The sequence below is a fragment of the Hemicordylus capensis genome, chromosome 1 (assembly GCF_027244095.1).
Source record: "Hemicordylus capensis ecotype Gifberg chromosome 1, rHemCap1.1.pri, whole genome shotgun sequence".
Classification (NCBI taxonomy): domain Eukaryota; kingdom Metazoa; phylum Chordata; class Lepidosauria; order Squamata; family Cordylidae; genus Hemicordylus; species Hemicordylus capensis.
This window is the reverse complement of record NC_069657.1, coordinates 353,159,447-353,172,202: the sequence shown is the minus strand read 5'-3', so window position 1 is coordinate 353,172,202 and position 12,756 is coordinate 353,159,447. Positions and strand designations below refer to the sequence as shown.

The following is a 12,756-nucleotide window of genomic DNA, read 5'->3' as shown; positions in this document are numbered from 1 at the left end:
CGCACAACCCCGGGCGACAGACTGGGTGTTAGTTCCGCCTGGACGGAATCTGAAAATTCTGTGGGGTGAAATCCTGCTGAAGGGAGGTCAGGCAGCCCCACCCACCCAGGCAGCAAAACTGGGTATTGGGTGCTGGCCTGCCTCCAAGTAGTAGCAGATCCCAGCCCAAGGGCCGCAAAACCTGCAAGGGCTGTTCTTTGGGTTGCCTACTCGCCTTAAAAAGTCCTCCAGTCAAACACCAATAAATACACTTAAGCTAACCCGCACTCATCAGCAAGTGACCAATCAAAAGGTGACAATCCTAAATCAGTTTCAGTGAGAAGTAGGCAAAAAAAGGCCATACCAAGGCCAATTAGGTGTGACCCCAAAAATTCCTACTTGGCCCCGAACGGCGACCGGACTTCCCTCACTGAAATGGGTAGGAGGAAGGGCTGCTCAGTCCAAGCAACTGAGAAGGAGCTCTATGGATCCGGCATCTTAAAATGCCGCTCCTAGCATCTAATTGGCTGCCCTGCATTACGTAATGAACTCCAACATGGCGGCCTCTGTGCTTGCCTCAGTGGGGCCAAGAGCACAACCCTGCCTCCCGCAGTCGCATGAGAGCAGTGGGGAGCGGCATGTTGGTTCCATTGGGCCATCAAATTCCTGATATTTGAATAAGTGAACAGAATACTTGAAGTGCTTTTTAAATTTTAATATCAAGTGGATTCCCTTAGAAATTGGATTCCCTCAGCACTGATATTGTGAAAACACTGGGATGAATTCAAAGAACTGTGAGTGGAAGGAAAATAACAACAGCTGCTCTTCCACAAACATTTAATAACAAATAACAACAGGTGCTCTTCCACAAACACTTGCACAAGAGCTATGTTATAACTGCAGTTTTGGTGTTTCTGCTTGTGCAGGAGATTGCACAAGCTCTTGTGTAAGTAGGAGACTAAACCTTTGGATTCATTTTTACTTTTCTTGTGCATCATACTAGCACCAGGTGGAAAGCAGCCCTTCCATGAGGGAAGACGCTTTCCACATGTGGGAAGGGCACATTTGTTTCCAACTCACTGCTTTTGATGATTTTTCTAATATGAGTTTGTGGTGCATTGTCAGTAGAGCATATCCATTAGCTTTGGGTTAAGGAATCATGCTTTCAAATGGGCAGGCCAGATTTAATGATTATCAACTCAAATCATGTTCCCCTGCTGGAAGACAACATAGTCAGGCACAGTAATATACTTTCCTGATTAGCTGCACCTGCCAACATCCCCAGAGAAAAGCAATTTTTTTTCAAATTTATTTTTGGCTACTGGTATACATCCCAAATGATGTTTGCTATCTCCTTTCTTCCTTCCCTTACATTTCATCTGCTTGTTTTGCCAAATAAATGACCAAGCACTAGTTTGGTTTTATGTTGACTAAGTTTAAAATACATGTGTAGGTCAGATGCACCTAGGGAGTTTATTAATGAACATTTGGCAGGCTGGACAGACTGCAAATCTTCTCCCCACCCCCTATTTTCTATACATTCTTTCTATTTCATATGAAAAATTGTGTTCCATTTTGAGAGGTTGCCTTATTGCAAAATTGTAGTTTCTGTATTATTCTAATGCACTTATTCTTAACAACAATTAATTTTCAGTAATTATATTGTGCATTTATTAAAGAAATAATGAAAAACTCCCAAAGCATTTTGGGGCTCATATTACAGATCTGAGAGGTCAACTGCAGTAAGGCCAGAGTTTGGTCTTTTTTGGTCATCTGTTGTTCTTACAATAGTATTACACAAAAATTTAATAGAAGATGAATTAAAAGTATACTAAAATGGTTCAGTATTAAACATAAGAGCACCACTTAACAGCACAAATATAAATATTTGGATGGCTAATAGCAGGACTTTGCAGATGAATGGTCCAATATTTAGATTCTTTCTGTCTAGGCATTTTATCTGGTTCTCTGGTTTTATGGTAGCCCATGTAAAATTTAAGTTTTAAAGCAATTGAATTTCAACAGATGGTGCATTAAATATTAGACCTTTTCTTTATAATATGAATAAATACTTTTGCTCAGTTCGATGATTAATGTATAGCTACATTAAATCAGTAGCAAATCTGGGAATAAAACCATATTCCCAGTTTGAGCCTGTGTCACAGGCTGAGATGCACACTGTTCTTTCCCCCCACAACTTGGACCATTTTATTAGAGCAAGGTTTCGGAAGGCACAATGTCTGTTTTCATTCATAGCTTGCCCCTAACTTAATCAATGGTCATGTTTTTACACAGATATGTTCCAGTTTCTTTGCATGGCGATGCAATTTACTTGTGGCTCTCATACAGGCCTGAGTTACTTCACAGGCAATGCATGGAAAGTATTAACTGTGGAATAGTTGTTGTTACTATTTTCTTGTAGCTTATTTTTGCTGTTTGTAAACTGAGCACAGCAACAAAACAAATCGTTCAGGTAAAAACTAATCCACCTATTCGGTGTGCAGAAATAATCTAGGATCGGGGTGCATGACATAATCACAAACATGCCATTCAGGTGTCCCTATGTGGCACAACATCTGTACCAAATTTGGTGCAAATAGGTGCAGGCATTGCAAAGTTGTTGAGAGAGACACACACAAGTGGATAGCAAGGCAATCTCATAAGAGTACTTTTCATGTGGGAAGTGGGCTAAAAACCCAGGCTAGTATTTTTGCTTTTGAGCCAATGGTAAAAAAAGACAAGGTTCCATTTACTCTCTTTGACAGTGTTTTTTAATGACATGCTTCTTTTCTTCCAAAGCGCAGGCAGAGTGGGGAAGTTTCTATTCTTTTCACAACAGCACCCATGTAAAGGGACTGGGGGAAGTGTGTGTGAGCCTCTTTACATATGCGTTTTATTAGTCAGAATGTTAGTCACTACTTGTGTTTTCTTCTTCCTCGAGTCATAACTTTGACTCTTTTAAATCTTAGTAATTAGTGTGTTTATTTTATAAACTCAGCACACACAAACAGAATTTAATTTTTTGTGTGGCACCTTAAAGTGGCACATGATAGCAAGATATATTAACACAACATGTTCAGAAGTGGAGCTTATGGAGATCAATGCTTCCCACTTATTTATTTAAATGAAAGTTTACAGAAATCAATATTTTATTAATTTCAACAACAGTGGTATTGTGATAACTTTTAAACTACTTTTTGAAATTACATTTTCCTGTTTTCCTTTTCAAAATTACACATGACAAAATTATACCCTTTGCCTTTAAAAATAAATAAATCACTAATTATTCTCTAATTAAATATCTTTGTCCCCATATATTATACTTCTATCCCTTCTGCACAAACAAGGATGCTCTTTTTACATATTATTTTGGGCCAAGGAACTTTGAAACCTCTTTAGGAAAGGGAGTTTACAGATTCCTTCCTTGACCTGTTACAAATGCTGTGAGGCGTTGTCCTTTGTATGCCCCACAGCTTTTGTTTGACTTGTTCTTAACTTGAGTCAAATTTTATTCATAGCTGGAGACTGGCCCCATGCAGTCTTACTGGCTTCACTTTTTCATTTTGTTTGCCAATCCCAGAGGCTATTTGTGAAAATTTAGTTTAAATAAGAGCAGATTGATCTTAATTTGAAGTACTATATACCAAAAAGCGGGGAGGGTAGAAATACACTTTCTTTTTCTTTTTCTTTTTCTTTTACTGCTGGTCAGCCTTTGGAAGTGTGTTTAAATTGTGGGGGCTCAAGCAGTCAGGATGTAATAAATGTTGCACAACTATTCATCAACAAGTGGTCTTCCCCCCACTCCTTGAATAGTCTGGCCTCTCCTCTGAACCTCAGTCTCTCACATGCACACATTCTGAGCTCTGCTGGGCTCCTCCAGAGAATGGACTGAACATCTCCTTTAGTCAAATCATCTTTGACTACAACTAATGTAGTCAACTAATGTCTTTATTGCTTAATTATCCCTGTGGGGCTCAGCTCCAATTGTCCAAGCTTTGGTGGGGCTCTTCCAACCACCATTCCTCTGGGGCTCCTATAGATGCTTACGACATCTTTAATTTGCACAAGATGTCAGGGCAGGCAACATGTTTTAAAATATACAGAAATATAAAACACAAAATCACTAAAACAAATCCATGTACTTATGAACATGACAAATATATGACTTCTCATTTCCAAATTCTTCCAACAGTAAAGTTGTACAGTGCCCTCAGCATTTTTGAAAACTTCTAGGGAAAAGATAGTCTTTTGTGAAATAGTAACTATTCAGAACAATACTTCATAGCCCTATTCAGACATTATGCTGAAAATGTGTTCAGGAGTCTGTAATCATGTACATAATTTGGTGTGAATGATTGTACATGTGTTCATCTAAAAAGTGAAGCTGGGTACAGGTCCCTCAAACATATGATGCATGCATTCAACATAATATGAAAACCTGCACGTGTACAGATCTGAACATGCATATACTGTACAATCTATATTGAACATGTGTTGAACATAGCATGTGACTAGGACTTAGGTTCTCTTGGCATTTGCACCCAGTGGAACTTCCCAGGTGCAGCACAGAGTTGAGGAACAATTACTTGAATGGCCAGGGAAGGCCAGACACCATAACCTCCTACCTTGACTTCATTGCTTTCTACTGCAATCAGGGATGAGTGGGTGATTGCTAGATAGCAGTCTATATAGTTTCCCTAACCTTTCTTACAGTTTCAGAATAAGACTCATGTGGGGGTGCAACAGCAATGGCCAGACTATGAGGAAAAGAGAGAACCAACAACCTGGAGGGGATAGTAATCAATGGGTTCGGTCTCGGAAGGGCAAGGACATGTGTGTGGTGGGGCTTGTTGCCCCAGTACTTTTTTAGTCTAGCTTGCTGGACAATCTAGTTTTAAAATTTCCAAACTACAACAATCTATCCTGAAACATAAGATTTCAAATCTAGAGCCCCTGGTGGCGCAGTGTTAAAACTGCCGCCCTGTAACCAGAAGGTTACAAGTTTGATCCTGACCAGGGGCTCAAGGTTGACTCAGCCTTCCATCCTTCCGAGGTCGGTAAAATGAGTACCCAGAATGTTGGGGGCAATATGCTAAATCATTGTAAACCGCTTAGAGAGCTCCGGCTATAGAGCGGTATATAAATGTAAGTGCTATTGCTATTGCTATTGCTAGTTCTAGTTAGATCTAGTTTAAAAATACAAAACCTTCCAATTTGCATAGGTAGGCAATTTGCCTTTTTAAGACTCTTTATTTAAGATATTTTAAAAACATTTTCAACAAGATAACAAGACAATCTTCTTCTTCATCCACTCCTTTTTCCTTTAATCATTCCATTTCCAATAAATATTGATTGATTGATTCAGTGCCGCCAAGTTGGTGTCGACTCTTAGAGACCACATAGTTAGATTCTCTCCAGGATGATCTGTCATCAACTTGGCCTTTAAAGTCTCTCAGTGGTGCATTCATTGCTGTCGTAATTGAGTCCATCCACCTTGCTGCTGGTCGTCCTCTTCTCTTTCCTTCAACTTTTCCCAACATTATGGACTTCTCAGGGGAGCTGGATCTTCGCATAATGTGTCCAAAGTATGATAGTTTGAGCCTGGTCATTTGTGCCTTGAGTGAAAATTCTGGATTGATTTGTTTTGTTTGTTTTCCTGGCTGTCCAATGTATCCTCAAAAGTCTTCTCCAGCACCAAAGTCCAAAAGCGTCAATGCTTTTTCTATCTTGCTTCTTCAGGGTCCAGCTTTTGCATCCATAGAATGTCACGGGAAAAACCAGTTGTCTGAACAATTCTAATCTTTGTAGGTGTAGACACAGCATCTGAATATCCTTTCCAAGGCCTTCATTGCAACCCTACCAAATGCTAGTCTCTGGCATATTTCTTGACTGCTGGATCCTTTACTGTTGACGGTTTATCCTAAAAGGCAGAAGCTATCCACCACTTCGGTGTCTTCATTGTCAATTCTGAGGCTTGTTGCTGTACCCGTTGTCATTAGTTTAGGATTCTTTACATTTAATTGTAGTCCCATTGTTTCACTGACTTTCATTACTAGAGCTCAGATCATTTGCATTCTCAGCTATCAGAGTGGTGTCATCATAATAGTGCAGGTTATTGATGTTTCTTCCTCCAACTTTAAAACCACGCTCATCTTCTTCCAATCCACCTTCTCTCAGAATATGTTCAGCATATAAACTGAATAAATAAGGAGAAAGTATACAGCCTTGTTTTACTCATTTGCCAATCTGGAACCAGTCTGTTTCACCATGTTCCATCTGGACTGTGGCTTCCTAACCTGTGTATAGGTTTCTCATGAGAACAATGAGATTTTCTGAGATGCCCATTTTCCTAAGGAATATTCCACAACTTGACATGGTTGACGCAATTGAAGGCTTTTCTGTAGTCAATAAAGCACATATTGGCTTCTTTTTGGTATTCTTTGGCTTTCTCAATTATCCAGCATGCATCAGCAATGATGTCTCTTGTTCCTCAACTTTTTCTGAAACCAGCTTGAACATCTGGCATTTCCCTTTCCACGTAGGGCTCTAATCTGCGTTGGATGATCCTGAGCATTATTTTGCTAGCATGTGAAATTAAGGATATTGTGTGATGGTTTGTGCAGTATGTTAGGTCTCCTTTCTTTGGTATAGGTATGTAGACTGACCTCTTCCAATCTGCTGATCACTGTGTTGTTCTCCAAATTTGCTGGCATAGTCTGGTTTAGAGCCTTGACTGATTCTTCTTCTGTTGCCTGCCATATTTTGATAGCTATTCCATCAATTCTTGTAGCCTTCCAACTTGGTAATGACCGGAGTGGTGATCTAACTTCATCTTCCCGTACTAGAGGTTCTTGCAAGTAGGGAATATCTTCTAGAGATATTATTTAGAATATGAATATATATATATATATATATATATATATATATATATATATATATATTCTTCTAAAGAAACATTTTAACGGTAATTAAAAGTATAACATCAATATGTACAGTATACATTGTGTGCATATGGCCAGTTTAGTATATATATAAATTGTGGGTTGTCTAAATACGCTTAATACTTTTATTAATGGCCAGCAATCCTGAATAAAAGCGTTTGTCATTTGTTTCTATATTTAACTGGTACCTGTCTGTCATTAAACAAACAACAAATATTTATATACCACTTTTGTTAGTTACTGATTTTATTAGGTTTTGTTGTCTGCTCAAAACACCACATATACATGGTCTTGCACTCTTTTCCATTCATGTGTTTACCTTCTTAATGGCTACTTAAAATGTGTTTCATTCTGTACTGGGCTTCACAGCTGCTCCCAGTTTACTATTCCTTTGGGAACTCCATTAATGTGTTGTTTATTTCTCCCTTCAAGGTAATTAATGAATGCATTTTAAAAAGACTGGACTTAACATCAGCTTCTGTGGCTCTTATCCAACTGTTTGCTCCTGAAGTGATATCCATGTGCATTCATTGTGATACATATGCAAATTGTCATCATCTGGACATCTTCCCAGAGAAACAAAATAGATAATAATGTGTACTTCCCCCACTTAAAACAGCATCAAAACCACAAGGAATATATTTATTTTTAGATACTGTTTCTTGGGTGAAACTTGTCCAAACCTCACAGATGTGGTGCATCCTTCTCATTATAGAAACACAGGGAATTAAGCAACTTTTAGAGGGAATAAAGATGTGACTTTAAGTTTGTGACTTCCCCTCCCAGATTACCAACCCCCCAATTACTGCAAATATTTTCCTTCCTCTGATATTTCTGCTGCTACTGTAATCCCAGGAACCACGTGACAGTAGCTCTTTGAACACAGGCTCCCCTATCACCACCTGTTTAGTTCCTTTTTCCTCCTCCTTCTTACTCTTTCTTAAAATAAATGATGGGGACAGGCAAGTCCCATTCATGAGCCATAAAACCTGTAGTGGTAAGAAGTCTACTATGGGAAATGCATGTTTGTACAGTATTGCTAGTGGGCTGTATTCCCTGTTGGGATAACTCTGATAATACAATTAAACCCAATTCTTGTTTGTTTCTTTATTTTTTTAAAAAACTTTTTCTTTATTTCAAATAATAAGTAATGCAACTAAAATCCATATATAATTAATTTTTTTAAAAAAGAAACCTCCCCCAAATAATAATCCCTCTTTTCTGACCTTCATATTTAAAATATAATATTTATCTCAGTACCATGAGAAAGAAATGGAGGGTCCAAACAAACACAAATGGTTTAAAAAAAAATTAAAAACAATCTTCAAAACCCATACAAGTCATTAAAACTAGACCAAATTGCAACAGATTCCTCTTCTTTTCCATTTTGCCTAACCAAAATGGTCTGAACAAAAAAACCCAACTTGTTCAAACTGTGCTAGGGAACACTTATCCATAATCCACAACTGTTTATCAAGAATAAACGTATCAGTCCAGTGTTGCATCACAAATCCAGTTCTTGGTAACCAAGGCACAGATTTGAGATACTATGCATACTTTTCTTGTTTAATTTCTTTTCTCAGTAAATATATGATCGGTGGAGTAAAGACTTTTTGGGAGACGTTTCAGAATATAAAAGTTGGTACACTTATATCCATGTGTATTTTTGAGTAACAAAGAGGACTGTTTCGTGGGAGGTTTCATAGGGCTGCCAAGACCTGACGTTCAAAAATGTGCGTGTTGGGAAACATCTCTTTATTTATTGATTAAGCTGTAATACACATTGCAGTCACATCAATTCCTTCTCATGGAAATTTCCAAAAGACCTATTCTTTTAAACCTTATGTACCCCCTGATATTTTGAGACATATGGTGAAATCCTAGGCATTGACCACTCATACACATTTTTCTATTACTAGAAAATTTTATAGTGTGCAGCAGACCTCATCAAATGTTCTTTGGCTGTAAGAGCCAGCTTCAAAATGTAGGCGCCAGAATGCCTTCTGCTCCATGGCTGCACTTACTGCTCACTCCCAGCAACACTTTCCACTTCATGAGGGTGTGTGTGCGTTTGTGAGTATACACGGGCTCAGCGGTGTGTTGCTTGCTCTTGCCTTGCTTGCTTACGTCTGCTCCTGGCTGCATTTGTCTGGCTCAGGCAGGTTATGGACTGACACAACAAGAAGGAGGAAGGAACAACCTGCTTTCACCTTGCTTGCTTGCTCCTCCTGGCTGCATCCATCCATCACCTGGAGACTTAAATGTCTAGGCCCCATGATGAGCTGGCACTTGGGAATTGTCAGGCTCTAGTGTACAGCATGTTATTTGGGGGCGGGATGGGAGGCAAAGAATGAATCGTAGGAATGAGCCCAACTAGATTAAATGTGATCTTGGCAAGGGAAGAGAAATGAAAGTAGGCAGAGGAAGAGCTTAGTACCCCTACTTCATAGCTGTTCAGCTACCCCACACTTAAGGACATGTCATACTGCCAGGGCATCTGGTTCTCCCTGTACTGGCACTCCTCTTGACATCAGGTAACGCTAGGGGGAGGGGGAGTTGGAATCCCATGGAGCGAGAGTAACTTCTAAAACATGCTCAAGATCCTGTTTGACTGAACCTACCATTAATATTTTCATGGAGTAAGTTGGGCCCGAAGGAGTCCTTAGCTAACATCCAGCTCAGCGATTATTGCAACTTGATTATGTGTGTTCTCACTTGTTACACACGAGTGTGTGCACACACACGTACAACACAAAAACTTTCCAAACAAAGCACTTGAAAACATTCCAGAACAATTACAAAAAAAAGTTTACAAAGAGCCAGAGCTTGCAATTTATAAGCAACAGCTGAGGTGGATTACGGGTGATTTATCTTTCCTAATGCTGACCGATTGATGAGTACAGTATGAGCTGTTTTCACTGGAAAAGTGCTGACAAAGGAGATAAATGTATTCAGGTTTGTACTGTGCTAGGCGTGGCTGTAGAGACACAGTTACTCTTTAAAAAAAATAGTGAGTTTTTGGAATAGGAGGTGGGAGATGGGGAGGTGTCAGCACTGTTTAGAAATCAGTGGGTTGGGCAGTAGCTTCCTATAGCAGCAGGAGTTGGCGTGCTGCCATCTTTTCTGGCTGTGTGCTTGAATGGGGCGGACTGGGGAACAGCTGTACCTAGCACTGGTGCAAAGCACTCTCTGCAAGCAGGGCTTGTTTGCTTCCCTCCATGGAACTGTCTCAGGATGTTTTGTCTGAAAGGTAAGGGGTCTTTTCAGCTGTGAAGTGGCTCTCATGTTTGGTCAGCAGGAGTGTACTGAGCTGTGTGTGTGTTTGTGTTTAGGGAGCGGTTCCTGTGATAGTCTTACAACCTTTCACAACTCTCAGAAATTTATGGGATTTTTAAAATCCCTTGTCTGGGTCTGAAGTGAGAGGGCAGCACAAACTCACTTTTGCACTTGGTCTTTTAAGAGCGAGGGGAAGACTCATTCCTGCTGGGAATACTTCAAATGCTTAGTGTGACCCCTTCCTATACAAAAGAGCAAGCTTGCCCTATTGGTTGCAATTTGCTGAACTTACCAAGTATTTGAGAAAGCATTGTCTGTGTTGTAGGAACTTTTAGAACAGTTTATTGGCTGAAGCATTTGCACTGCCAGTGTTGTTTCTCTGTTGAACAATACCATTGTTAAATTCTCAAAACAGTATGAGATCTAATGAATGCCTGGAGGGGAAGATGGCAATTTATTTTCGTTGTATAATAAATGTGAATACTAACTGTACCAATTTCTTTTCATGATGAGTTATACAAACAGATGAGGTGTCATGCAAAGTTATTGAAAATGCATGTTTCTGTAAAATTTGATTATAAGACTGAATCTTTCCATTTAAAATGGGATATAGAGGAAATGCACTGTGTGTTTCTTGTGTGTTCTATCAGGAGAGTATGTCTGCTTGTTTTGTCCTGAAATAATTCAATGATGTATAAAGAGCTACTGAATTTTGCTAAGATTGTAGTTTTTTTGTTGAAATGTATGGAAGTAAAGTGAATATTTTTGGATACACTTAAACACATCTTCTTTTAGCATATTAAATAATGAATTGTTTAAAAATTATACATATACTATTTTCGCTAAAAAGCAAGCTTCCCTTTTGTGCTTGGTTCCTTTCTCTCCAGTAACTGCACATTTATAAATGACAGCAGGAAGAATTGAGAGTGTGTTCTTGGTGTGGGGGGAAGTGACTTTAACTGTTTTATTAGTATGTCTCAAAACTTTTAATACAGTCACCACAAAGCTTATTGCAAACTAGGGTATTCTAGCTTTTTATAACAGTTCATGTCCGGGGTGATTCATGCCATTTTTCTATTGATGGTCATTTGTACACCACGTCACCCTCAATTGGTTTGAAAAATGCTATTGTTTCTTTTAATTGGTCTGATTGAACCCCAAGCCATACACCCACAATCATTTTCTCACAGACCCATCTGCCTCTGTCTTTTCATGGCTGGATCTGCATTCGGCAGCTAAAAGAAGCCACAAGCAGTGCCCAAATCTGCATGGAGTTTCTCCTTGACTGGGAATGGAGTAGATGTTACACTGCTTTATAAGGAGAATGGGGGTGGGGGTGGGAACTTTAAACTGAGCAGAATCAAAAGGACGTGCTTTCAATTCTTTTTGTAAGGCTTGCAGTAAATCTCTTGTGTCTTCCTGGCCAGCTTCTCTTCACAAGAACTGCCAATATAAAAATTGGAAGGTAGCAGTTTGTAACCCAGCTTCACTCACACAGAGGACAGGTCAGAGAAAGTCAACTTGTGGTTAATTTTGCACATTAGCAATCGCTGTGTAAACTGTCTTGAAAAACTAAAAATTAATAAATTGTCAGGGCCACATGGCATCCACCCAAGAGTCTGAAGGAACTCAAATATGAAATTGATGATCTCCTAGCAAAAATATGTAATCTGTCCCTACAGTTAGGCTCTGTACCCTAGGACTGGAAAGTAGCTAATGTAACTGATTTTCAAAAAGGGATCTGGGGGGATCCAGGAAATTATAGGCCAGTTAGTTTAAGTTCTGCGCCGAGTAAATTGATGGAAAGCATACTTGTTTATAAATTGTTAAGCATATAGAAGAACAGGCTTGCTGAAGGAGAACCAGCATGGCTTCTGCAAGGGCAGGTCTTGCCTCACTAACCTTTTTTGAGTTCTTTGAGAGTGTCAACAGGCATGTGGATAAAGGTGATCCGGTTGACATAGTATACTTGGACTTCCAAAAAGCTTTTGACAAAGTTCCCTACCAAAGGCTCATGTGTAAACTTACCAGTCATGCAATAAGGGGACAGGTTCATGTGTGGATTGGTAACTGGTTGAAGAACAGGAAACAGAGGGTAGGAATAAATGGATGGTTTTCACAATTGATGTAGGTAAGAAGTGGGGTCCTTCAGGAATCTGTACTGGGACCAGTGCTCTTTAAGTGGTTCATAAATGATCTGGAAGTTGGGGTAAGCAACAAAGTGGCCACATTTGCAGATGACACTAAACTGTTTAGGGTAGTGAAATCCCCAATAGATTGTGAGGAGCTCCAAGAGGATCTCCCCAAACTGGGTGAGTGGGCAACCAAATGGCAAACGCGGTTCAGTGTAAGCAAGTGTAAAGTGATGCATATTGGGATAAAAAAAACCCAACTTCACATTTACACTGATGGGATCTGAGCTGTCAGTGACTGACCAGGAGAGAGATCTTGGGGTTGTGGTGGGCAGCTCACTGAAAATGTCGATTCAGTGCAAGGCAGCTGTGAAAAAGGCTAATTCCATGCTACAAATCATTAGGAAGGGGATTGAAAATAAAAATTC

The 12,756-nt window shown here is 39.5% G+C and overlaps 1 protein-coding gene across 12 annotated transcripts in view; it reads left to right on the top strand.

Moving 5' to 3' along the window:
- The window catches only part of NHSL1 (NHS like 1), a 228,783-nt gene that overhangs the window by 89,342 nt on the left and 126,685 nt on the right, over positions 1–12,756 (top strand). Inside the window, exon 1 of one of the 12 annotated variants that reach the window (XM_053289263.1) lies at positions 9,840–9,875. The exons of 10 other annotated variants lie outside the window; for them this stretch is intronic. In XM_053289263.1, coding sequence (XP_053145238.1) covers positions 9,866–9,875 — 10 coding nt within the window. In that variant the 5' untranslated portion in view covers positions 9,840–9,865. Of the gene's footprint in view, positions 1–9,839; positions 9,876–10,015; positions 10,171–12,756 lie in introns of those variants that run through there. One more of the 12 variants, XM_053289253.1, reaches the window with a different exon arrangement.